This window comes from Eulemur rufifrons, chromosome 20, assembly GCF_041146395.1.
Source record: "Eulemur rufifrons isolate Redbay chromosome 20, OSU_ERuf_1, whole genome shotgun sequence".
NCBI classification, from domain to species: domain Eukaryota; kingdom Metazoa; phylum Chordata; class Mammalia; order Primates; family Lemuridae; genus Eulemur; species Eulemur rufifrons.
In genome coordinates this window covers 48433328-48460907 of record NC_091002.1, presented here as the reverse complement: position 1 = coordinate 48460907, position 27580 = coordinate 48433328, and the positions used below count along the sequence as shown (strand labels likewise).

The window sequence follows — 27580 nt, the reverse complement described above, 5'->3', positions numbered from 1 at the left end:
GTGTTTGCTGGGCAGCCCAGAGGCTATGCTTCTACTGCCCTGCTCAGTGGTTCATGGACTGCTTGGTGGTGTGCACAGCACTCCCTGGCCTGTCAGCAGCCCACCCAACACCAGCAGAGCCCAGATGGCACTGTGTCTTCTTAAGGTCCTTGCCAACCTCTGGCCATTATGAGGTGGAGAGACTTATTCAGCCAAAGCATCGAGCATTTGCAACCAGTCCGGGAATCAGATGAAAAAGAGATGTTTTTATGAGCTACATACCTCAGCTCTACCCACAGCCACATCCCGGGGTCTCCACACACCGCTCAGTACTGGGAAAGCTGCCTCTCCCAACTTTCCTGAACATTCCTGTCTCTCAGCTGCCTTAGTCTCTACTACCTTCTCAGATTACGGCTCCTTTTGTGCTAATTACACCGAAAAAATTGAAAGAATGTCGCTGACTTTACAAAGAACACAAAACAGACTTGCTTTAAAAACTAAATATAGCCAATTTCTTTCAGAAGGCAGACAGACTCGGCCTTCAGAGGATTTGTATTACACAGATTAATTGCAGATGGCCAATTCATTTATTAAAACCCAGGTGACAGAAGGTCTCAGCTATTGGGAGGACAGATTAAAAATGCGTGTTGCTTTTGGGGACCATTTACATAAAATGAGAAGGTCTGATTAATGATGAATTTTTCCAGTACTTAATTGTAAATTAAGATTTGCCAACGATGACAGGCTACCATGGAAAGAAGAAAGAAATGGAAGCTGTCCACTATAGAAAGCAGTACCTGCACTATGTAGGTCAAAGTAGGAAGGAAGGAAGGAAAAAGAAAAGAGAAAAGAAAAAGAAAAAAGAGAAGAAAAGAGAAAGCAAGGAAAAGGAAGAAAGGAAGGAAGGGAGGGAGGGAGAGTCTAACTTCTCATTCTGGAAGGCTGTGGCTGCTGCAGAACAAGAGGATGTTTTTGTAGCTCCCATTCTCCATTACGTAAGAAAATGGTCTTTTATAGGACAGAATTAGGAAGAAGAGTGTACTATTCCATTAGCCAAGCAAATTATGGATTACTTCCCCCTCCCACCATCATAAAATCCTTAAAGGGTTAATAGGTGAACAGTAGCAGCTTGGAATGATTTATTTATTTTTTTCCTAAGGAACATTAAATACTGAATTGCTCATGTTGAAGTGATGCTACAGCTGTGATCCATAGGGCTGAAGTTTGGATACTGGCTCAAGTGACAGGTGTACTCGCTGTATGCCCAGCTCAGCTGAAATTGTGATGCCTAACTCAAATTTTTCCCTAATTAACTGGTAAGGATTCTAGAGCCAGGCAGGAAAGAGCCATTGCCACTGGCTCGGAAGACCATGTGGGCTCAGCCTTCAATGAAAACGTCAGCCTTGAGGGAGAATGAGCCATTGCTCCCTGGTCATAAAAACAGGAAAACTGAGATGGACCTGCAGTGTGTAGGAAGGTAGGGGAAAAAAGAAGACCTAATTGGGACCAAAGCTTTCTAGGTTCTAAAGCAAACAGGTCTTTCCTAACATTCAGCTCTTGGAGGATTTTAGCAATAGAAGCAAGCCTAATATTCTAGGAAATGTGTCACCGAAATTGGTATTATTAGAGGAAGTGGCACAAAGTTAGAAACACAGGGTCTAATCTGTAACATGCTAATTACACCTATTTTTATCCCAGGGTTGCAGTGACCTAACACCAAGAAATAAACACTCTGGAAAACTAGCCCTTCACATCCAGAAGATACGAACACCTTGGAGCGTAGAAACCCACCGGGCAAAGCTTTCACTTGGGTTCCTCGGTCCAACCCAAGGTGAGACTCAGCAGGTGCCCGTGCAGGAGCTGACTCTCAAGAGAACTTAGCAACAGTGAAGGAAGACAAGCGGACACTACACCCAACCTTGGGAGTTCTGGTGTGAGGTCAGCACGTCAGCAAGAAGGCAACCCTGAAATGCCAAAGGCTAGCCTGAACAAACTGCACTGTCTCCATGGCACGCCCTGGTCTGGAGAGGGAAGGAAGAAGGCTAGGCTATGTTTTGTTGAGCCAAGAGTGATCCTAAATGGAGCTTTCCTCAGCCCACTCCACTGACAGCAAAGGCCCTGGATCCCTGTCTTCTGTCAGGGTACCACACTAAGGAAGTTGATATAAAACTTAGCTGGGACCCAGAGACATCTCATCTGCAGGTTAAAGGAATATTCCATTTACTTATAACCATTAGAGGCATCCCAAAGTCCAGAAAAACCCAAATGACCCAAAATTCACATCCTGATGTTATTTAACCCGTGCCTCTGGAAGGCATGTCAGAACAGAGCAATTTAAAGTCATTCTCAGGCTCAAAAGTAAGTTTCTTAGTCTTCTATTAATTAAATCAGTAGTTATTTTAAATGCATCATTTCAATGCGATGCCATGAGTTAGCTGAATGAATATAAAAAATCCAAAATGCTGAATAACTAGTATAATCCCCAAGTAGACTTAATATTTTAATCTTCAGCATAAAATACTTTTATATTTCATTTACCTTGCACATTCTTAAATGTGTTAAATACGTATGTTTTCCACAACCTGGCCCAACTACATACCCGCTAGATTTACTGAAGGGTATAGAAGGCAGAAAGGGAAATTTTGTTAAAAAAAAAAAAAAAAAAGACCATGACTACAGGATAGAACTCTACAGCAAAGATCTACTTTCTAAAATGGATGCCACAAGTAGAAGAGATTTTGAGGGAAAAGAACCAGATGCCTAATTTCTAAAATGTGTAAAGCAAAACAGCAAATCTGCAAATGAAAACAAAACAAAACAAAAAAACTACTAGCAACATGAAACCCCCCGGGGAAACAAACAAGAAATCACTGTAATTTAGTAATTGAACTCTTGCTTGCCCTTTGTCCCAATACCTGATAATTCTGTGAAATCAACCAGCTGTCACTCTTTTGCTTTCAGAAACATGACATTGATTTGTCTAGCAAAGACCCATTATTAGAATTCTGAGGTCTGCCTAATGGGGCTACTAAAAAATTTAAGTCATCAATTCTTGATCTTTTTTTTTTCCCCCTGAAATTCTCAGTTTGTGGCAAACTGCTGAAAACACATTTTCAAGGTCTGTGATTGCAACATAAAAATAAAGGCTTAAGACTGGGCTTTGGAGGTCTGATCACCCCAGAGGGAAAATAAGTAAGATCAATGAGGAACAGCATCTGGGGTGATATCAATACTCTCTTTGGGCAGAGCTGTTCGCAAATAGAAATGAGCTGCACAAGGCGAGCAGGAAAGAAGACATGTCAGGGAGCCATCGTCCCTTCTGCCTCTCCTCATCCCCCCACCCCACCTGCCTGGCTTTTTGCCTCATTGAAAGAGAGATCAGGAGAAATTCCAGCCAAGAGAGTCTAAATGGGCTATGCCCCTGAGACACTTCTTGGTGTCAAGAAGACAAAAACTCAAGCCAAAAAGGTCAGCAGAATAGGAAATTTGTGGGCAATGAAAAGCCATAGGAAGAGTAGCAAGCATCACATATTTCTAGCAATGAAAATCCGAGTCTTCAGGTTGTGCTAAATGACTCAAAATCTACCGGCGCGAAGCTACAATGGAAAGAATGGACCTTTTTAAGGTTATATTGTTCTTGTTTATGTGGCTTTATCACTGTCAGAAAGTGGCTGGGAGCCCTCCCTCCCTTTTTGTGCTCTGTAAAATGTAAATGGTCTAAATTAAGAAGCCATCTAATCGCAACAATATTAATTCTGACATGAAAAATGAGTCCAATTCTTCAGACATGATTATAATCACTGCCACCTCCCATTAGCTGATCGCCTCACTATTTTGCTCAAAAACCTGAATATTTTCCTTTTCCAGAGTACTTATTCATGTTTAAGAGGGGATGAAATCCTCAAATACTTTACTTATTCTGACATTGAAAATGCACGATCTCCTAAAGTGGGTTTCCTTTGACCTCCAGGCTCGGCAAACAACTATATCTGATTTGCCTGGCTTTTTTTTTTTTTTTTTCTTTCTTCTCCAATCTAAAATCTTTCTAAAATAAAATATCTAAGCAGCTAGAGGGTCATAAGCCTGGATGCTGTCCTTGCATCTTTCTCCTTCCAAACTGAACTGCTGGCTCTGAATATTGCTTTCCAAGAGGAAAAGGAGAAAAATGGGTTTTAACATGTTTTTCAAGTATTTTTCCCTAAATCAGTGCATTAAAATCCATGAGATCGCTGTTCCTCCATCTCTGTAGCAGGCAGAATCACTGTACCTGCAGACAGGGGATACATTCGTGTTTCAAGTTGACTCGGATGGGAAGATTGCAATTGTTCTGGGGAAAGGAGATATCTTTGTATCCCTGCAGTACTGCCTTGCGATTTCAAGACCACTGCCTCCTCCCATAAGATACTGCAGATGTTATATTTTGCTTGTTAATCCTCTCACTAAGTGTAAGAAATAAAGTGGTTTTCCCCGTAAATGTCCATAATTCACCAGCACAAAGCCCTGAGCGCCCCCTGTTTCATTACCAGCTGTCCATCAATAATCATCAGAATTAGAAGTGTCGCCAGCAGCATGACGATCTAGCAAGGGGAATAAGGAACCCCAGAAAATCATAAATTGTTTGGGGAAGTTGCCAGGTGGCATATCTCCTGGGGTGGGGTGGGGGTATGATGCTAATCGGTGTTAATTTGAGGCGGTGGGGCTCTCTCAGCAGCGACATCTCACAAAGACACTGCAATTCAGTTACACAAAAGCAGCCGAGAGGAGCAGGCTCAAATCGGCTCTTCTGCTCTGTGTGATTCTGCACTGGAAGCTCTCGAAGCAGCCTGCACTTTATGCTGCATGCCATACAAGAGCCCTAAAACCAAGGAGAGAGGTGAAAGGAAGTGCAAAATAATGCACCTTCTATGTCTGTTTTTTTTTTTTCCTCTCAGCCCCCTTCCTCCCTGGAGACCCCACGGCAAACCTGGACACGTTTTGCTACTCCCTGTTCCCAGACATTAAAGCTCTTTGCAGCTGTGAAAATCAGTCTAGGATTCACTTTTCTTTGTTTCTAAACAGCCCTGGTTCCCCAGGCCACCTTTGGGGGTTACAGCAACCCCACAGGTGCCTCCTGTAGACTCAATGCCTCAAGTCAGACAGAGCAGGAATTACAGACAAGGCCAAGAGATGGGAAGGGGAAACAGGGCCCTTCCCCTCTTTCTGCTCGAGCTGAATATAGCCTCTCGACATCTGGTTCTCAACTCTTTCCCAGTCCCTAAAGCATGGCCGGCCTCTGCCATCAGAACGTCAGTCCTCAGGCCCTTGAATGTCCATTTGAACCTTGCATCTGACTTCGCATCTGACTCAAAAACATCATTTTCAGCAAGGGTGAGCATGACCACCTGAAACTCCTCTGAGGCACAAACATGCCCCACAGAGGGAAAGGGAGAAGCCAGCACCAGGAGGTCGATAAGTTCTGCCCTTTGGGCCCTTCCTGTTGACAATCTACCCCTGGCTGCAAGCAGCAAGGCAGGCCCCGCAGGGTGGCTGGTGGGGCAGACTGAGGGAGGGGCTTCGCTCCCCACCCCCAAGTCCGTCCATCATTCCTGGGCGACAGCAGCTTTGCAGTCTGTACCTCAGCAGCTCACATGTCTTTCAGAGGCCCCCTCTCGCCCCCCCACCATGAGCCTCCTCAGTAAAAACCAAAAAACATCTTGTTCTTTCATCATAATTAAAGTGCTGTCAGGGAAAATGGCACGGCTGAGTTTTGCTGCTGTTGAAATGACCCTCTCTCTCCAACCTCTTCCTGTCTCCTCTCATTTGCTAAAGTGGTCCTTTCTCTGCTGGAAATCAGGCCCTTTAGTGATGGAAATTTTAGCTTAAAGTAGAGGGTTCTAAGCAGAATCCTAACCTTGGGAGGGTGGGGAGAAAGATCGATGTTTTTGAGCTGGCCTCTGCCTGCAGCAAGGTGCCGGCAAGGCCATTTTCATCTGCAGAGGCGGTCGTGGCAGCTACCTCTGGGCTTCTGATCCACGCAAGGTCCCCTAATTACAAGTCATTGTCAGGGTACACAATTTAGCAAAACATGGAAGCTGATTCTCCCCACTGACTTCACTAAGGGACAGCAGGAAGCTATTTAGAAGGAAGTACAGAGTTTCTGGATCTGGGAAGATAAAATCCAAACGTTTTTCATGCTCAGAGGGAAAGCATGACTGTGTATTTAATATCATTGCTGGCTGTGTGCTCGTGTGTTTGAAATGAGCCATAACTTACATGCATAATGAAATGCCCTCCTCCTAGCTGGTGTTACCAGCCACACTGGGGGATACTTCCTGTGCATTGTGGATACTGCTGCACGTAGGGGTCTTTCTAAACTCTCATCTCATTATGTGACAATGTGATTCTAATCCTGTTAGCCAGCACAGAACTTTCTGAAAAGAACATGTCAGATGGGTAACATTAAAAAAAAAGAAAGAAAGAACCTACGCCCTGAGTAATTGTGAGCTGTGCCATTAGAATCCATGACATATATTCAAAATACATATTACAGGAGGAATTCATAATATTCATCCGAGCCTTCAACTACTTACATTTTAAGGAAACTGAAGTGTCAGGAGCTTTCAAAATTAGCTTAATTTCCTTTTCCTAAAGATCGTGCATCTCAGAAAGGCCCCTTTTAAGTGACACTGGGGAATTTAATTGGCAGGCTTCCGGGTTTCTATAAGGATATGCTAATATCTGGCAAGTCAAGATGGCAATCTCCCTCGATGGAATCATTTGTCGTTAATACACCTCTGAGTAACTCTAAGCTAAGGTGTGAAATTAACCCAAGTGCCACTAAGCCCCAGTTTTTCCTAAGGCTATAACGGCAGGACAGCTGGGGGCTGTTTGTGTCACATATAAACAACAAGGCTGCATTGCTGCTTGCTGGCCTGACCTCTGGCTTCCTCACTCCTTTGCTGCACACCCCCCACGTTGTATTTCTTTTTTAAAGACAGCAAAGCAACCCGACAGTACTCAAGCCTCTTTTATTTACTGACTGCTCTGTGTGTTGCAGCCAGGGACGCTGGAGAAAAACACAGGGATTGTCATTGTCAGCCTGTGCTGGCAGGCACCCCCAAAGGCTGCGATCGGGACCTGACTCTGCCACTTGAATGGTGGGGGGGCGCATCTGTTGCCAGCTGGGATACCGCTAAGGCACCACACTGCTACCCAGAGAGTAGGGGGTGAGGGGTCTCCATGTTCTGGGGTCAGAGGGGAAGAAAGCCAATTCGCTGCATTGGGAGCTGCTAGGCAGCCACAGACCTGGGCAGGGGAGAGTGGGGGCACAGGCTGGGACAACAGATGCCCCTCCCCTGTGCCTTTCCAATGCTTCCTGTTAAAATTCTACCCTTGAGGACCCCACCATTAAAAATGTGACTCTTTGGGCTTTCTGGCCTCATAGAGCTCTTCATTAAAATGCAAATGTCCCTTAAGAGTAGCCCCATGAGCCTTTGCCAGCTAATGGGATTAACTGAACAGAACACAGCCACCTGCAGGGAGGTGGGGGCCTGGGGGCCTGAGGCTAAATCTCCGCATCTCAGATTTGTCATGTGCTCATCCCTGAACAAGCAGAATGCAAAATTCATTTCCCTGTCCAACTCTCCGAACACTAATCCCAGACACAGACAGAAGATTCTAAGGTTCAGTGGAAGAATTTGGGCCCACCCCCTCAGAGAATTTCAGTTCTGGAAGATTCTGGAAGGCATAGTTTGGCTCTGCACAGAGCACAGATGAAAGAAGGGCCCTGGCACAAGGCAGTTCTCAGCAACATTCCTGGGCTAGGCCTCTGGAACCCCTTCTGGAAGCAAGCCTGCCCCCTCAGCATGGTCAGTAACCCTCCTTCCTGGAGAAAGGCCTCCTTCAGTCCCTCGGCTGATAAGCTATCAACACTGAGGTCCACCCTGTGACCAGAGAAGGCTCAATCATTGCTGTTTGTGCAGAAATTTCCATCCTCAGACTGGCATGGAAATCTGAACGGTGGTGCCTGTCAGATGTCTAGACAGTTGTTTGTTTTGACCCAGGCAGATCTTTCTGTGTTTCTGCACTTTAATTAACAGCGCTCAATAATGCTTTTACGGAAGGTCCGATTTGGTCTGCTCGACTGGGTTGGAGAAGTCTTAGGAGGTTGCTGAAGTCTGCAGTTTGATAATCTTTCCACGTCCCCTTAGCTGCTATATCTATCCTCTATTTAATCACCTAGCAGAGACTGCCTGGTCTTGGTAACTTCCTGGGTTTGTTTTGATAGTGAGACCATCAAGGGAGCAGCAATGTCTTATACCTTCATCTTCCCCATGGGGAAGGGCACACATTTGGCACTCAATACATGTATACTGAATGAATGAATGAATGGATGAAAATGCCTACACTGAGGCAAACTCACCGACCCAGCAAGGATTCATTCTTCTAAGAGACGTGGCAGACATGTGATTGGCTGCTGCAAGCTTAGTGCGGCTACTAGACAGGCAAAAAGGAAACAAGTCTATTTCAACCCATGAGTTAACCAAAAATTAAGGAAATAACTTATCGGTGGGGAAGAATGGGTACGTGTATATCAAAGACTAGGCGGTATTCCATGCTTTTTGCCAAGTTAGACTACATATGAGTAAACCTCGGATCTGCCAATAGTCAAAAATTTGAAAAATTGATTTGTGACAACTGTTTTCATTTTGGAACCATGATGGACTTAACTTTTCCTAAATTAATCGTGTCATTTTATGCTAAATTTCCATGAAGCACTTCCCAGCAGCCTTTCTTTCTTTCTTCCTGAGGACCAACCACAAACCCCCAACTCCCCAACAATTCTGGGATGTCACAGAAGGCCCATTTTATAAAAATATTTGTGGTGAGCTCCTTTTCTTGGCTATTAGAACGGCAACTGTTTTTTCCCCCACTGGCCTCTAATCAGCCATTTCACTAAGTCTCAAAGCAATACAAATTTAGCTCAAATCAATTAGCAACACATTTCTAACTCTTGGCGCCTGGAAGGATATGAACTTTTCCTCGCGGTAAGAGGCTAAACCTTGAGCATGAACTAGGGTTCAAGAAGTAGGGTCAGCCTAGGAAGCCACTCTGCCTCTGTGGTTGTGCTTCAAAAATATAAAAATAAAAAATAAAAAAAGGACCTAAACATGAGAGAATGGGGTCCTACCACAACAAATTAGGAGGGGGGGATTTTTATTTTTTATTTTTTTTTCCTCTTGAGCTGATGAATAAATCACAGGACACAAAGAAAGGCAGATGACGGAATATTTTCCCAACGACTGCCAGGAAGCTGAAGGTCTGCTCTCGTGACGTGCATCTGGCCGTGACACTCTCTGCACCCTCGCCCCCACCCAGCACAGAGCCATCAGTCTTGTCGCTGCTCTCGTGCTTTACACTCCCTTGTTCTCTTCCTTGCTGAATAGAATTGTCTTCCCTCTCTAATGAACGTTCCCCAGTAGACTAAAACTTGTTTTTTCAGAAGGTGTGGGGCGTTGAGGGGGGGAGAGGAAGAAAGGAAGGAAGAGAGGAAGGAAGGGAAAAAAAAAAAAAAAGAAAACAATGCCTTATACCGAGTCTGGCTGGAGCCAACTTCTCGAGGATATCATCTTGTAAAATTCTAAGGATTTCCTTAACATCTGAGATATATACTTAATTTATAGGGTGTTTGCTTTTAACATTAGGGTTTGCTTTGTTTTGTTCTGGGTAATTATTGAATCAAAGAACTCATGAAGATTAGATTTTTTGTTTTTTTAAGGACAAAAAGATCTACTCTGTGCCAGATATCTTAAAAACAAAACTACTAAGTGGGATAAGGCATGTGAAAACACTTGAAAAATCAGGTTGTGCTAGAAGCAGGTCTATTACTAGTTTCAAGATAAAACAAAAATTAGACAACCATGTGAGGAACAGGAGAGAAAAATTCAGGGAAGCAAAAAGGGTCCCCTGAGGGTGAGAGGGCAGTGGTCAGAGCTCAGAGGCCTGTGGTAGCCCCCATCCAGGCACATACCACCAGCCTCTGTCCCTGTTCTTCTTGGTGGCTCTCGGAACCCACTTGGGACCTCATGGGTGGTGGGATGGGGAGGGGATGATGCTCAGGCTTGAGCTTCTTCAGAGCTTGCCCCTCCCCTTCCTGCCCCTGAGCCTGGCCCCTCGCTGTGTTGGCATCTGTGCTTGGCAGCTGTTCTCGCCTTGCCTGGCAGGACTATAATTACTTGCAAGCTGATCCGTCTGCTCTAGACTGGAAGTTCCTAGAGGGCAGGGATCCCATCTGGTGCTTAGAGCTGAACTTGGCAAAGTGCCTTTTCTTTTCTTTTCTTTTTTCTTTTCTTTTCTTTTTCTCACTCTTTCTTTTTTTCCTTTCCTTTCTTTTTCTTCCTTCTCTCTCCCCTTTGCAAATTTTTAATTTAATCTCTATGTTCATTTACCTCTTCCCTTCCTTTTGCACATTCTTTTTCTCTCCCTTTTGACAACAAAGAACTGGCTAAGGGGAGTTGGTTTTAACTTCTGAGTTGTTCACAAGGATCCCAGGATTGCAAAATTCAGAGAAAGAAAAACAGGAGTTCTGATTCTGTCCCCCTTTTCCCACTCCAGTGAAAGGACTAACAAGCCAAAGAACCGTGGGGAGACAGTAGGGAACGTGGGAAAACCCCTAGGGAAATCAGCCTGTAGTGTCTGTGCGGTGGGAGCAAAATACGAAATTGTTTGCCCACCATGGTTAATACCCTCTTGAAAAATAGCCACACGTCTGGGTAAAGAACAGGGGAGAAAAGGAGAAATAAATCACAGCAGGATGAGGGCAGGGTGGGGGATTTCCTGCACTCCTATAATGTCATTTTAACAATAAATGTAACTTCTAGAAGAAAAGGGGCCAGGTCAAGTGTGGGGTGGGGGTTCCAAGTCCTGTGGGGAGTGAAAGGGGACAGTTTGGCCCAATGAGTGGGGGTTCTAAGAGGGTGTGGTTGCCTATAAGGGAAGGATTTGTGTGTTTGTGGGCAAGAAACACGCCAAATAAACAGACCAAAGCCCCCTTCCCCCTAAAAGTGAGAGTGGCAGTATTGGTGTGAAAGCTAAGGTCCCTGTGGCCCAAGACACCCCTGAAACAGGAGCATCATTCCCTTTGGGGTTCGTACATTTTATCTAGAGAATTCTAAGTGATCCCACTTCCTGCCAGCCCACCTCGCCATTCTGCGTTCTCTGCTGACCTCTGGTGGGGGAGGAGCTCCACTACCCCAGGAGAGGTGCCAGAAAACAGGTGGCCACCAGCCCTGACCTCCTCTGTGCCCCAGCATCCACGGTTACCCCCCCCCCCCCGCCGGGATGCTGCCCTGCCCCACGCCCTTGGCCAACACTCAGGGACAGAAATTGGGAGCTGGGGGAGGACAAAGTACAAGAAAAACTTTAAAGAATCCTGAGGAGAATATGGGTGTAAGAGAGGAATGCTGTAGCAAAGTAGTTAACTTAAAAAGTTTTTAATAGCAGCGTAGGGGAAATGCTTGCCTTAAGTTAACATTTTTTATTCAGTTCCTTTGATTTTACAGTTTCAAGAGAGTAAGGGAAGAAAATGTGTCCAAGACTGGGGTTAGGGGTAAGTTTGACCAGAAAGAAACAAGTTCCCATCAGAGGACTCTGCAGGCCCTCGCGTGGGAAACCCATGTGGCCCTTCTCAAACAGATGACCTCAGGATGGCCCAGCAGCTGCAGGGACAGGAGGGGCAGAGGAATGGAGGGAAATGGCAAGGGTGCCTGCTGGGGGACCGAGGCATTTGGCCCCAGACATCATTAGATCCGGCTTCCCCTCAACTGACCTGTCCCAAGGCCAGTATTGGGCCTGAGGCTGAGAGTAGGGGTCCCATGCTCATCGAGGGAAGACTCGTCACTCATAAGAATGCCCTGCAGCTTGCTGTCCCCTTTGGGCACTGAGAAGCAGAGCAGGACCGGGGGAAAACATTTAAACAAGCTCTGAAATCTCAGAGCTCCTGAAAGACCCAAAGATGTTCTCATGACTGGAAAAGTGACAAAGCCTCGCCCCTAGCCAGTTTCTTCTCTGTAAAAACCCTGAGCATGTACCCCAAATTCTACTCCCTCACCCCCCTGCACCTTCCAATAGTGTCTCTAAATGCTTCCTCCTCCAGGAAGGCTCCTTGGGTTTCACTAGTGGAAACTGGACCTCTGAATGTCTTTTCTAGCCCTTCCTTGGGGGTGGGAAGACTTTACCACCAAACTTCGCTCCTGCAAAGATTCTCCCAGTGAAAGGTACCCAGAAATTATGAATTATTTACTAAAGGGTAACAGGTGGCCCTAAAATTTGATTTCCCATATAATCTGCCATGTTGGAACAGTTACTCGAAAAGTTGTGTGTGTGAGGGGGAGGGGCTGACATACCTCTTCTATTTAAACTTTTATAGGAGAATTGAAAAAGTTTTAAAGTGAGAAGGACATCTCTCTCATTTTTCAAACGAGGAAAACGGAAACCCAGGAGATAAAGAGATTTGTCCAAGGTCTCCCAACCAGTTCCCAGGACAACCAGGGCACAAGGGCTGTGAATTTGGAGGTCACCTGATAGCGCATTTTCCAACCCCCCCCCCCGCCCCCGGGCTAAGGTCTACAGAACCCCTGGTTAAAAGTGACAGGATTTGTCCCCAGATGCCAATTGTCCACCTACAAACCTTAAAACATATCCCTCAGCCTTGGGGCTGGGGGCAGGGCTGTGTCCCTGGGAGGGAGGATTTGGGGAGGGGTGTGAAGTTCTGCTGCAGGCGCCTTGGCGGGAGTTTTGAAAAGCCAGGCTCCCAGGCTCTCATTAGTGAACGCCGAGCGCCATCTGCCAGCCAGTTGGAAGCAAACTTGCTTTATTTTATTGTTCCCTCGTCCCAGCCCTAAATAGTTGGGTGGTCTCACTTCTTTCTCCTAAAAAAAAAATAAAATAAAAAGGTATTTCCTGGTCAGAGAGCTCCCCCAAATAAGGATCTTGCTTTAAAAAAAATCTCAGAAAAGAGAGAGAGAGAGAAAATGAAAAGCAAAAAAGAAATTAGGGAAGTCCTTAGGGCGCTGATTTCTGCTCCCCTACTTCTGAGCTGTGCCAACTTATGAAAAAAATGGGACGTGCCCCTTTCTCCTTCTAAGGCAGAGTGATGGGCTCCCTCCTTCCTGACCTCTGGCAGGACAGGCTCCCCGCTTTGAGCCTACCTTAGGATCTGAAGTCACACCCTGACTCTGGGGAATCAAGGTTGTAGGGCCAGGGAGAAAAAAAAAAAAAAAAGAAAGAAAGAAAAGATGAGAAAGAGAGGTATCCGCTACCTGTCAGTTTCAGTCTGAGGCTGAGGTGCCTGCAAGGGTTTTGGATTTGTCCCTGGCATCTGAGTTCAAGTCTCTTTGGGGAGTTACCTTTCTCAAGCTCTACTACCTGTCCTGCCCCATGTGGGTCTTCACTTCTTTACACACGAAGTTGAACAGAGAGGTACCCCTGGTCTCCTCTTGGACAACCCATTAAATTTAAGTCACTCCCCTGACCATGGCAGAACTCCCGGCATACTCAGCAGAATCATCACAAAATAGAGCCTTGTCAATTTTTTTAAGAATCAAACTTTGGCCTTTTTTGGACATCACTTGGCAAATTCACGGAATCCTAGAATAAAGTGCTAGAATCAACCAAGGTCACAGGAATGAGAACCCCCAACTTCTAAGCCAGTGCTCTTTCCACTATCCAAGGACCCTCCCAAAGAGTTGGGGTTCCTCTGCCCACTCCCTCCCCCAGAGCAAGATCACAAATGCCAAACTGCCCGATTTCATAAAAGCATTCCAGGACAACTGGACCCCATCAGGAACATTTCCAAAGACTCCCACTTAGAAAGGGGAATCTCCTCCAAGTGTCCATCTTAAAACCCTGGCCATTTGTTTTGCAAAACAAAGTTATCTAATGTGCTTCCCTTTTAGCAGCTAAAAAGAAAGAAACAAAATCACATCAATGCTTAATTATAAATGGCTAGAAGTTTTCTGGCAATCCAACTTTAAAAAATTTTCCCCTAATTTCTGGCATTTGTTTTTGGGTTCTGCCCTGAGTCTTCTAAGCATTTCCTTGGAAAGATTTTGCACTTGGTCTCAGGCAAAATGTCAAAATCAACATTCAGAATGCTTGCCTTGGGTAATTTCTAGGATTCTGCAGTAAGGAGGTATTATAGGGTGGCGTTGTTTAGCTGAACTTGGGACATATAAAGCTAGTCTTCAGACAAGTTTGATTTCAAGTGATATTTTCAATTTTGCATGCCTAATACATAACTTATGAAACTACCAATCCATTTCTACATCTCACCCTACAGTGATTCTAATAGTAAAAGCTAAGTGTTTAAATCCATGTGCCTGTCTGGAGTGGAAAGTGGTTATTGTCTTATTTTATTTATTTTTTCTGGTCTTCCCAATGAACTTAGAAGTCACAAATTCCAAACTCTCTAAGAAAAAAAGAAAGGAAAACAAAACAAAACAAAACAAAACATTGTTTTTTTACAAAAACTAGATCCCTGATGAATCTGTAACATCTGAAAACTCTATTAAAAGACCAAATGGGAACAAAAATATAAATGTGCTAGGCTCAAAATATAATAAAGAAGCAATGAAGTCCTCTTCTGTAATGGTTACTTGGGAGAGAGGCTGGTTAGGTGCAAGTTGGGGAGTTAGGTCACTGTTTAAAAACCAAATCACAATTTAGCCCTGTTGTGATTACTCCAAGAGATATTGGTTACAGAATCTGCCCTAGGAGGGAGAAGGAGGTGTCCATTTTATCAAAGACCAAGTGCAAAACTCTTGACCAGGAAATGTCCTTGGGTTGTTACTTCTACTGGCATAACTACGTTTTATTTCTAAAAAAAATGTTGCTATCTTTCTCAGTACAGTCATTCAGAGTATTCCTTCCTCTGCCCCCACCCCCCATGTAACTTCCTGCCTTGAAAGATCAGTTGTTAAAGGTGATAGGTCACCTCCATGCAGCAGGCTGGTCCCCCTGTGGGCCTGAGACTAAGATGACCCAGCAAACAGGGCCCACACACTTGTCACTGGTGTGCACACATTCCAATTAAAGGCTCCCTTAATGTTTTGTGGTGCACATGTCAGGTGGGGTCCCTGCTGCCCCAGAGGTGACTTATCATCAGCAGCTATCTGAGTGTGGGTCCTTATTGTCTTGGCATCCTTCTCTACAATGCAGAGTAAATTAAGTTGGTGTGTACCAGACAGAGGGACAATTCCCAGCCTGCTACAGACAAAGGCAACCTAAAGAATCCCTAAGTGGCAGATGTAATCATTTCAGGGTGATAATCTACCTAAACACTGATGTCGCCTAGCTACGAGACTGACTTGGTTCATCTGAGTCTTAGACCAATTCATTGTTTACTTCCTTGAAATAATTCTCTTTTCTATTCTATAGTGTCATCTAAGTCGATTTATTCTCTGAGATTTCTAGAAATTACTTCTATCCAAGAATGCAGGTCATCACAATAAGTATGAACATTTCTGACTGGCTATTAGTAACCAAAGTGGACTACCTTTTCTCTGAAGATAATTTTTTTAAGGTATGCAAGTTATGATATGTATGATCTTTAACTTCCCCAGAATTTGATTATTGATAATGTTAGGGCAGTAGTGCTCAACCAGGGTGACATTTGGCAATGACTAGAGACAGTTTTGGTTGTCACATTGTGTGTGTGTGTGTGTGTGTGTGTGTGTGTGTGTTTTAGTGGTCTTTAGAGGTCAGGAATGCCTGCTAAACATCCTACAGGGCACAGGACAGCCCCCGACCCAGGACAAAATGTCAGTGGAGCCATTTGGAGGGTCCCTTTGTCAGATTGAGCCCCCCAAATGTTCCTAAAATCCTGGCATATACATAACTGGGTAAGTTACAGCTTAGACGTAAAAGGCTGTGTCTGACTAAAGCTTTGGGGCCTATTTGAATCCGAGCTTTGTCCTGGGGTGGGTGGGGGGGTGGTGAACCTGAAACAGGGTCCTTCCTCACCGTTCCTGGCTCTTCTCAGCCCCTGTCACTTTCACCATGGATAGGACATCTTTCTTATGCCTTATACTGTCTCACCATCTAGTGGTCACCTGAAATATCAACTCACCTTCACTATCTTTGGGCCCTTCTAGATCTAGTCATTTAAAAAAATCATATTTTGGGAGGTAGTAGGCAGAAGGACCTCTGAATGACATCGATGATTTTATTACTAAGGTAATTAAGCATCCTGCAGGCCTAGCAGACCTATAGAGAGAACAGCTATAAGGAATTAAGATGGACACTTTCTAAGATTTCAAATGCCCACATAGGCCAAAGAAATCAAGGGGGCTGATTACAAATAAGGCCTGTCTTTTTAAAAAGAGAAGCCCACAGGGCTTCTGCTTAAATCCTTTGGACACTTAGGTGTTACCACATATAACTATAGATTTAAAAAAAAAAGAAAAAACCCAGCATCTATTAAAAAGGATGGGTTCAAGTGGTCCCTGGAATGTAAGGACTTGTATATTTCCTAAGTGATACCATCTATTCTTGACACATCTTTTATATTCATTTTTTGCAACTGGATCAACCAGCTACTTTTGCAAGTATAGAAACTGAGGCACAGACATGTGTGTCCCTGAGGCCCCGGAGAGTTTGGATGGATACTGCTAGCTAAGATGCAGGACACCTGTTCCTATTTCCTTTGGAAAAGCCCTGCCAACATCCCATAGGCCATCTCTCCATGACTGGCCTTAGTTTTTGTGTATTGTCATGAGCATTCTACTTTTTCCCCCAAAATCCCACAGCTTCAAACTTACCTGAATGCAGGTTCCCTGTAAATAAAAAGCTTCATAGTAATTCACACTTTAGCAATCAGTTTGATGAATGACCAAACTGTTCGTATAGGGAAGAGGAGAGAGGTAGTGTGGTCTTTTGACTCAGGAAGAGGGCCAAGAGCTGTATAAATCAAAAGAGAGAGACTCTTGCTGCCTAAGTCCCCATTTCCTGGTAAGAATCAACACTCAGTGGTGACGCCGAGCCTGTGAAAGCTTGACTGTGACACTCCTTAGAAAGTAGGTACAAGAGATTTTCCTTTCTCATTATCAACTCATTAAAGGAAGTTTAAAGTACTTACTCTGTCCCACACACAAAATGTGTGTGACAATGTCGGAAACATTGACTGACTCATAATAAATTTGAGATCAGATAACAATTTATACCACCTTTATACCTCTCTCCTCGCCCCAAATTGAATCATTAAAAAACATTTAGTAAGATCTAATGTTCAAGTTCTGTGGGCAGAACTCCAGGAGTCAAAATACTCATGAATTCTCCTGAGGTTTAACAAATTACTGTGCAATGCAATTTGGGATTTTACCTCCAAGTTAGTACGACAGAGGCACACTCCCTGAATTTCCATTGCTCTGTCACGGATCAGTTGCCTAACATTCTTCCCTTATTACAGCTCCCAGATGTTGCATGTGTAAAACTGCTCCAATAATTCTAACCTGAAAGGTAGGTGCCTCCTGTGTGCTACTTATCGGAGACCAAAGCACCTGATGTCTCAGTAGAGCTTGTGATGATCAACGATAATTAAAAGTCAAACATTGTTTTTTTGTGTGTTGTTTCTTACCTTTTTCTTGGAGGTCTCTTCATCTTCAATTCCTGCTGGCTGGTCTGCTTAACCACCTGGCTGTGGGGAAGGAAACTAAAGACATTTTTTTTTTTTTTTTTTTGCAGGTATAATAACCACAGAACAATCCCAGCTCAGGTCCTTGGGCTCAGCCACAGATGGAATTGATTTATGGATAGGCGCTAATCAAAAGGGAAAGCAGGGGGAGGGATGGATAGACAGGGGGGATAGGCGACACTTAGAAAGACAGAATGGGGTGCCCAGCACTTTTTGCATTTCTAAATTAACAGTCTCATGGGAAATACAGAAAAAAACAAAAACCCAAACAAACCAAAAACTTCACTTGGAGCAAGGAGAAAACAAGTCCAGAAGAAAAAGTAAATTTCTAAAAATAATAGTTAACATTTTTGAGACACTTTTATGTGCCAGGTACCAGGTTGAGAACACTACCCTTTAAAATGCTTCTCTGGATTTCTCAAATGTAACTTCACTTCTAGTATCTTGCCCTTTTGGGGGGGAAATTAGGAAAAAATGATGTCTCCTTCTGGGAATACCCTCCCCCCCTTGTTCAAGAGCTCCGTGGCCCACCCCCGCAGCCAATTTGTATCTGTGGCTTCCCGACAGTTTTTCTAAACTGCATAAAGGCCCCAGAGAGAGAGGCTTAGGCCCATTTTTCTCTTACTTCCTAAAGAGAGAAGGATCTTTTGCTCGGGGTGACCGCAGGCCAGAATGGGAATGTATTGGGAACAAAGGTTCCATTCAGTCCAATTCAATGAAATCTGTCAAGGTGGGTATTAGGGCCAGAGTCTCTAGTCTCTGTTACTGGGGGTTAGGGGACCACCAGAGGCAAAGATGGCCACTCTTCTAGCTCCCTTGGCTGGCTGTTTAATTTACGGTCGGGACCTTGTCACATCAGTCGGCCCTGTCCTATCTGAAAAATTGCTACTCTTCCTGAGAAATTTGATTTTAAAATGGACAAATGACATGTGACTTTCGCATTTCATTAGGAACCCTGGGAGGGGCAAAGTGGGTTTGGTATGATCCCACGTTTGCCACAGGTAAGACAAAACCTAGACATATAAAAACCATTTTGTATTCACTATTTATGTGTCTCCTGAAAAGTACTTTATTTAGAGACATTTGAAGAGCCATAATTTTGCTTGGAGTGGGAGTAAGTTTTATTTGGAGGGAAAACTGACTTTCAAAAAAAGGAAGATGGCTGGCATTGGGAATTTCAAATCTAGGTTACTTTCTCCAAAGAGAAATTCATTTTTTCTTAATACCAACCTTCTTGTATAAAAAGTCAAAGGTGAATTCTAAGATCATACACTGACTCTTGCTAAGTGGGAATTAGCCCTGGCCTAAAAGTAAAGAACATTTAAAAAAAAAAAATTGATATGAAGAATATTGAGCAGAGTTATTTCAATAAGATCATTAGATCCAGACTAGGATATTCTAAACCATCTAATTCTATAAATGTAATAGAACTATGCATAAAAGCAACTGCATTTTATTCTTACAATTATTATTATTATTTTTTTTTTTTTAGTGGAAAGCTAACTAAAGAGAAAAGCTTTAGACCCTGCTAAAGAAATCTAATGGAGGATTTTTTAAAAGATGTTAAAGAAACATGCATTTAAAAGAAAAAAGAAAAGGCCAACAAACAAAATAAAACTGCAGTGTTCCTATGCTGGCAGATGAGTTAGAGCAAACGTGGAAATTAAATATCACCATAGCAGTGACAGGTATCTCAGAAATGGGGAGCTCACGTGTCATGTACACTCAATGGACATTTATAACCAGGGATCAGTCAGGGTTTGGCTGTAATTCTGAAAGCAGCAGACACCTGTCATTTGATAAGGGATTTCAAGAGCACATAGTACACTTATAAAAATCATGCTTTACATTTATGTAATGCTTTACAGCTTATTAGCACATTTTCCCTATGCAGTACCTTATCTGAATTTGATCCTTCACTTACCTCGCAGTCTTTGAGCAAAAGTCCCTGATATTTAATCTCTGAGTTTTGCTTTATTTGCCTATGAAATGAGGTCCTATTGCATTTCTATTGCCCAGGGCTGTTTCAAAGGATAAACATGACTAAATGAAAGGCTTTTAAAAAATGTATAATACAATTAGAATGTGTCATCATTAATATTACTGGTTACTAATGATGCTGAGAACAGTGGGATGTTCCTTTTCAAGTCAGGAGGGTATATACAGAGGGGATGACTCCTAATTTTCTTTGCTTAAAACCAGTTTTCCATGGTAGATAATGTGGAAAAATTTTAAAAATTAATCCACCTATATGGAAAAAGTTTTTTTGAGGGAGAAAGCTATGGGAAGTTGGATTTTAAAAAGCAGGACAGAATTTTGGCCTTTGAGAAGCATGAATACTATTGGGAAACAGAGAAGGGAAAATAATAAAAGTCTATCTTAACTCTACAATTTTGTGGCCTAAGAAGCTGTGCCTCCCCACTGTACAGACAGCTCAGTGGAGGCGTTCTGAATACAGACAAATGGCTGCATAAAAAAAAAAAAAAAAGAAAAGAAAAGAAAAAGAAAAAAAGAAAGAAAAAAGAAAAACAGTGCTTCTGCAAAATGGGATGCAGTGCATCACTGCTGCACTTGGAGGCATAAATAAATTATCATACAATTAACTGTGATTCACTGTATAAAGTGTCATAGAATGGCCGTTAATATATATTGCATTTTAATAAATGCAGCAGGTACTAAAAACTTCTGACCTAGTAGCCCCCTTTAATTCTTAAACAAGGAGGTAATCACACCTAAATGAAGTTTCCAAAAAAAAAAAAAAGTTTAAGCCATCAAAATTATTTAAAAAGGCAACAGAACCATGGAAATTGTTTATTATTGGATAATGCTGATCTTCAACTCTTTAGATATTCTAAAATTTTCATCATGTTCTTTCTTTCTTTTTCTAAGATTCCCTGTAATGTGGTTAAGCTGTCTGGGCAATAAAAGCAAAGGAGATACACTCATAAACATACATTTTTAAAGCAACAGATGAATCTACATGGCACAAATTAGGAACCACACCAAAGGACAGCCATTTGATCTGCATTTTCAGTGGCAAGAATGCATGGATGTCTTGTTGTCTATGTTGGGACTAGAAAGTTAGTAAAAAAGTCTTATCCTACGTGTGGGTAAGTCCTCATCTTTCCTCCTCTCCCCCTCCTCAATAAATAACTAAGACCCAGATGGGGTGCCGCTCTTGTCACCTCAGCAAAATGAAGCCTGGTAGAAAACTGTAGCCTGGTTTGACATCCTGCACTGCTATGGTTTCAGCTGGCAGGTAATATGGGCTGTGGTAGTTCAGGCTCATGCTAGACATGACCCAAAGTTTACCAGCCTATTTTCTGGACTATGCCACATCTAAACATGCTTGACCACTAACACCCAGGGACAATGGCAAGGTGACCCCAGCAAATTTCCTTTTGTCAAGGTTAGTTTCCACCCCCCTGGGGACAAACAAGGTAAGTCCAGGGAAACTTCTAACATTCTTAAGACCTGGCCCCACACATGGACAATTTGCTGCAGGATTTAAGTGGACCATGCTCCCCTTACCTGCAACCCCTGGGAAAAACAGAAGATTCAAGTCATGAAGCTAAAAGATATCTTAGTGGAGATCTGCTAGGAAATCTTCATTTCACAAATGAGGCAACTGAGGCTCCAGCATGTAAAGGACACTACCAATTTGACAATTAGGGATCAGCTGTATACTGTCACATGGGTCTCCTGTCTGCACCAAGCTGTGTCCCCCTACCCCCAATTTATAGGTTTACTTCCCAGAGCTATGCTTAGAATATTGAAATGGGTCTGTTTTGGCAAAATCAGTTGTCTACCAGGAAGGCAGTACATTGTCATTTAAGGTTCTATGGTTTTAGTGCAGTTGGGACATTTGAAATTTAAAACTACCTCCCTTTTGTATGTTTTTGGGTAAATAATAATGTCATTATGTCCCTGGGTGGGCACACATAAAAGACCATCACATCTAACACTGTGATTCATGGAAGACACATCACAATAGCATACAGCTATGTCAATAATGCCATTAATAAAAACCATCACACATTATAAAATATTTAACAAACAAATGTAGCACAGCCTTAGAAATTGTGATCTTGAAATCCCTTGAAAGTTCTCAGAGAATAAAATTTAAAAATTAAGATTGTGGAGATTCACTTTTAAAATTTCCATTTAAGCTTCAGACGGTTGCTAATTGCTGCTTTGATTAAGTGTGGCAAAAAGAGTTAATGCTTCAGATCTGACATAAGAAGTCTTGGGGGCTGGAGAAGAGGGGAACTGGGGAGGGCGAGGAAAGACTTGGAGTTAAGAGAGAGGGTCTTGCTGTGGGGTGAGGAAGAGAGTCCTGGAGGGAGGAGGGGGAAAGGTGGAAGTCTGCCAAGGTACCCTTCTGCTGAAATTAGCATTGCTGAAATAATGCTAAAAATAGCATTATTTTAACTTTAATCAAAAGACCTTTATTTATTTATTTGGTATTCAAAGCCAATTTACAGAAAACCTTACCTTTGAGCCTCTTTGCCCCCAGCTAAAGCTGCTTGAAAAAATTCACATGCAAACATTTACATGTTTCACAAATCATATTCCCAGTTTTACCATACTTTGTCCACACACTTAAAATACACTCAGAGCATTTTTTGAAACTTTTTATTTTAATTGCATCTCAAACACAACTCGACATTCCACTCCCAACACATAACTCCCACTCTTTTTAAACCAAGCCCCTCCTCCTGTGCTCTTTGCAAAAGTGTAAATGATTCGCTTACCTCGGGCTGCTCCCTAGAAAACAAATATTTCATATTTTTTAAACACAGCCACGCCCATCCCCTTGGAACCAGCCCCACATGGTTTTGGATCCTGAGTTGCCCAGAGCAGGTTAAGTGTTCCCCCTTCCATCCCCCCACCAGGTAAGCTGAGTGTGTGCAAAATACCGAACTCGTGTGCAGTCCCGATGCCCCAGATACCTGTGTGTCTGGTTTTTCAACCGTAAAGGCGGGAGGGTTTGGCGAACGAATGAGAAGTGAGGAAACGCTTAGCGCAAAGAGAAAAAGAGAGAAAGACATACAGGAAAAAGGTTATGGAGGCCGGGGGGAAGCGGCCCCCACTCCCTCCCCTGGCCAGGGGCCCAGCACATTACCCAGGATGCTCCGCCACCTTCCCTGCTCCGCTGGCCGCTGGCCGCTCGCCGTTCGCCGCTCGCCGCTCACCGCTCACCGCTCGCCGCACGGCACCCGCGAACAGGTACCGCGGAGTGCACGAACACCGAAAGTTTTTTTTGCCCGCGCCATGGCGCAAACCACAAGACAGCCCGTTCCCAAATACAAGTACACAGTCGGCGGGTAATTTGGGGGTGCCAGGATGGGAACTGGGGACACTTGAGCGTATCATGCACAGGCGGACACAGAATACGGACATCAACACACACCAACAACAAGCTGTCTGAGTCCAAGCAGCCGTGCCAGGCGAGGCGGGGGCGCGCCTTTCCCAACGACCCCGGCCCACCATGGCCCCAACCAGCCTCGCCAGGGGCCCCTCCCCGGCAGTTCCTGGCTCACCTGAGGACCCTGCCTGTCCAGCTTACGGTCCCCGGCGCTCGCCTTCCCAGCCGGTAACGACCCTCAGTGTCGCTCGGCATCACTTTTCTCCCTGGAGGGCACATACTTCGGCCACCCGAACCCACGGAACCTCCCCTCCCGCTCCCAGGGCAAAGTTAGGGTCCCTCTCTGGAACTTCCTAGCAGGGTCTTCCCACCTTTAACCAGACCCCCTCCTCCCGCTGCTGAGACCCAGCCCTACCGGGCAGCCCTGCCACCCGCTCCCCGGGTCCCCGGCGGCCCTGCTGCCCGCAGGCAGAGTCCGCCGCATTACCTAGAAGCAGCAGACGATGCGTACACACGTAGTCCATCTTCTCCTCCTTGAGTTGCTTGTCGATGAGCTTACTGCGTTTCTTCTGTGCGCGCTTCTGGGCACGCATCTCCGGAGCTTCCTTGCGCATCTGTTTGCGCTTCTCCGCCACCGGACCCTTCTTGACCTTGGAAGAGTGCGAGCCTTTGGGCTGGGGGCTCTCAGATCGGCCCAAGCAACCCCCGAAGGCTTGTGAGACGAAGTTGCAGAAAAAGTTGCGTCGGGTCTTCTTTCCACCTTGGCGGTTTCGGCGGTGCTGAAACCAGCGCAGGCATCCGAAGGTCCCCTCGTCGGACTCGTCTTCGCTGGAGTCTTCGCTGATGACCAAGCCCTCTTCGTAGTACTGGACACAGCCACTCTCGGGCTTGGCCCGCCACGCAGTCGGTCGAGCAGGCCGCGGAGTAGGCGGGTCGGCAGCCTGAATCTCCGGGCTGGGGGGTCTGAGGTGATGGAGCTTGGGTCTGGCCCCAGAGGCAGAGGCAGCTCGGGCTGCCCGGGCTGCCCGGGCTGCCCGGGCTGCACGAGCCGCTGAAGCTGCCCTGGCGGCAGGATCGGTTGGGGCGGCCCCGTTGTCAGCAGGGGCTGCCCCGGCGTCAGGATCCGCCGAGGCTCTAGCGGCTGTCTCGGCGTCAGGATCACCTGGGGCTCCAGCGGCTGCCGGGGCATCAGGATCCGCTGGGGCTCCAGCGGCCGCCCCGGCTTCAGGATCGACTTGGGCTTCAGCGGCTGCCCCGGCGTCAGAAGTGGCTGGGGCTCCAGTGGCTGCCCCGGCGTCAGGATCCGTTGGGGCTCCAGCGTCTGCCCCGGCGTCAGGATCCGCTGGGGCTCCGGGGGTTGCCCCGGCGTCAGGATCCGCTGGGGCTCCGGCGGCTGCCCGGGCATCAGGATCCGCTGGGGCTCCGGCGTCTGCCCCGGCGTCAGGATCCGCTGGGGCTCCAGGGGCTGCTCGGGCGTCAGGATCCGCTGGGGCTCCAGCGGCTGCCCCGGCGTCAGGATCCGCTGGGGCGGCAGGGGCTGCCCCGGCGTCAGGATCTGCTGGAGCTCCAGGGGCTGCTCCGGCGTCAGGATCCGCTGGAGAGGCAAGGGCTGCCCCGTTGTCTGGAGCGGCCGGGGCGGCAGGAGCTCCCTGGGTGGTAGGGGATCCGTCCCCGGGAGAGGAGACTTTTCCTCCCTCTTCGGCAGCGGCGGCTGAGCCTCCTTCCATCTCAGCTGCTTCTCTCTCAACTGGGGGTCTCTCTGCTCGCTCTCTCTTATCTGGGGCTCCGGAGATTTCGATGGGCGGGCCATCAAGCGCGATTGGGGGGCTGTCCATGTTGACGGGAGCGTCGTCGACCCCAACGGGGGCGCTACCAATCTTGAGCTGGGGTCCGGAGATCTCCATCGAGGGGCTGTTTCCTGCGAAGTTAGCAGGAGATCTGACAGATTCTCGGGATGGGCTGCCGATGGCGTCCGGGACCCAGACGGGAGGCGCGTTCGTGGAGGGAGCGAGGTGGACCGCACTCGGGACCGCGACTCCCGCGAGGGGAACGCCGTCGTCGACTTGCGGGATAACTTGGGGGAGTCCTGGGGGTGGGCTGTCGTCTCCAAAGCCTTCTCCATCAAGCTCAAATGGCATAGCTTCCTCAGGGGAAGGGCTGTAGCCCCCTCCGATGCCAACATTTGCAGGTCTGAGGGCTCGGGGCTCCTGGGTAGGAGCTCCAGGGACCCCTGCACGTGGGCCGCCTGGAGCGAGGTCTGGGACCTGCAAGAGAGGTTGACTGCAGCTTCTCTGGGCAGATTGGTCAAACTCAAAGGGCATAGCTTCTTCTGGTGGAGGGCTGTAGCCTCCCAAGCTTGGGCTGGCACCATCGAAGGCTCTGGGCTCCATGAACGCTGGGCCAAAGGCCTCCAGGCCTGCCTGGGCCTCACGGGAGGATCCAGGCTGCTCCTGGGTAGGCCAGAAGCCTCCCAAGCTGGGCTGCTCGACCTCGAAGGGCATGGCTTCCTCAGGAGGTGGGCTGTAGCTTCCCCAGGCTCTTGTTTCCTGGAAGGCCGGGTTGAGGCCCTGTAAGTTGGGCCTGGAGACTTCTGGGGGTCCACAGGTCTCGCCTTCATTCTCGATGGGGATGGGCTCGCTGTGAGGCGGTTTGGTCTCCATCTCTTCGGCTGGGCTAGGCCCAGCACTGGGGGCAGCTGCCCCTGGGGCCTCCAAGGGTGGTTGCTCGGGCTGTTCCCCAATTTCAGGGGGGCTATCGCGTTGTCCTGACATATTATTGCCGTCGAGGCAGTTGCGCATGCCCATAACACGGTGGCGGCCTCTTAAAATAAATTTGGGGCTCCGTAAGACGGAGCACCCAACCAAACTAGGGTGAAAAAATTATTTAAAAAAAAAAAATCAAAGTTCCAGCTGGAAAGTTCTCCAGCCTCACTTTCCAACCCCTGTGAGGTTGGGATGGGTTCAGGGCCTGGAACCCCAGACCATGGCGGAAGCAACTCAATTGTTGCTGTGGAGTCTAGGCTCCTTCCTGGCCACTTTTTATCCTCTCAGGCCGCCCCCGGCCCCCACCTCGGTCTGCCCTTGTCCCCTCCTCTCTCTCACACTCTCTCTTTCTCTCTGTTCCAGGCCAGCCCCGCCTGCTTGGATCTGAGGAGCGCGCCGATTCGATCCGAAAATCGCCAGTAGAGCTTTCTCTCTGCCACCAGAGGACGCCGGCCCCTGTGCCGAGCCGGCTCTGGCTCCAGGAGCCGCCGGCAGTCCCGGACTTTGGGTAAGGGGGCTGATGAGCGCGGGCCTCGCAGGGAGGTTCTGGCTCCTTCCACTCCTCTTCCTGACTGATTTGGAGTCTTTCTCCTAGCTTCTCCCCTGACCAGAAAGATCTCCTGCGTTGCGGGACACGTGACGCAAGACGTGGGCCTCGGGACGCTGGAGTTGAAACCCTCCCTCCCCAATCCAACAGACTCTCCTCGGGGGAGGGAGGACTGTAGGAGGGTTTCATCACCCCAAGATACCCTGAACCTCTGAGTTGTAGCCCCCAGCCCCTAGGCAGCCGCTGGTATTAAGTCCCAAGTCCGGAGCGCAAGGTTTTAGGCGACTGGAAAGGGGGCGCAGACGCGCGAGGAGATGCGACAGGTGGTCGTGAGCCCACCGGAGAAGTGGAGAAGAGGCAAGGGTGAGGGGCTGCCGAGTGCTATCACACAATTTGTTTTTAAAAACGCCTTGAGGTACTTTCCCCGCGGCTTCTGCAGCTTTTGTTTGCCGCTTGCCAAGGCTAGCTCCAGTTGGCTCCGGTAAAGCACTTAGTGTCCCCCATCCCCATCACACTCTAGGGGTCTCCGCAGTGGCTTAGGGTGGCGCAGGAAGGGTTCTCTTCGTTTATATGGATGGTGACGCAGGGGAATGAGAGGGTCTCAGGTGTGTACCGCAGAAAGTCAAGCAAAGCCGCCCCGGGCAGTAGCCGCGGCGGCGGCGCCGAAGGCGGGTCGCGGGGCGCATGGGGGTACCCCATGGAGTGCAAGCCTAAGAGTTCCGCAGGTCCCACTGTTCTGGGGAAGGGTTAAAGGGGATTTTGGTTTTATGGCCGGTATGGGGTAGTCTCGGAGACGGGACTACCCCGTGCGCACTAAACCCGTAGTCAAACACCGTGCCGCGAACCGCAGCCGAGGTGAGCGGCTCCCGGCTTCCGGCGCTGGCTGCAAGGGTCGGTCAGTGAGTTCCTCTAGCCCTACTGCAGCCCCTCTCCTCTCGTTATGAGTGAGTATTCTAGGGCAGGTGCTTTACTTTTCCACTGCCAGCCCGCTGAGGCGGCACTAAGCCCGGCCACAAACCTATGTACGGTCGCCCACCCGGCTGCGCTGCGGTTGCCGCGCCACGATGGGCTCAAAGCTGGCGGCGGGTAAATGGCCGGACTTCCCAATGAGCTCTCGGTGCATGCATGTGCCCTGCTCTGGGTCAGGGGTCTGCAGAGGGTCTGCAGAGGGATTTCCTCCAGGGGAAAAATTGCCGCTCAGGAGTCACGTAAAACACGGTAGGCGCTCATCGGCTCAGTCTCGCCAGCGGGTGACA

The 27580-nt window shown here is 46.8% G+C and overlaps 1 protein-coding gene across 4 annotated transcripts in view; it reads right to left on the bottom strand.

The window, feature by feature from the left end:
* The window catches only part of LOC138401190 (guanine nucleotide-binding protein G(s) subunit alpha isoforms short), a 50596-nt gene extending 24777 nt beyond the window's left edge, over nucleotides 1-25819 (bottom strand). For 2 of the 4 annotated variants that reach the window (XM_069496527.1, XM_069496528.1), the window contains exons 1-2: nucleotides 24298-25819; nucleotides 23503-24075 (exon numbers count right to left, since the gene is read on the bottom strand). In XM_069496527.1, the coding sequence (XP_069352628.1) occupies nucleotides 23503-24075; nucleotides 24298-25819 (2095 nt within the window). Of the gene's footprint in view, nucleotides 1-23502 lie in introns of all 4 variants that reach the window. The other 2 variants (XM_069496529.1, XM_069496526.1) reach the window with 2 other exon arrangements.
* Between the last annotated feature and the right edge of the window lie 1761 nt (nucleotides 25820-27580).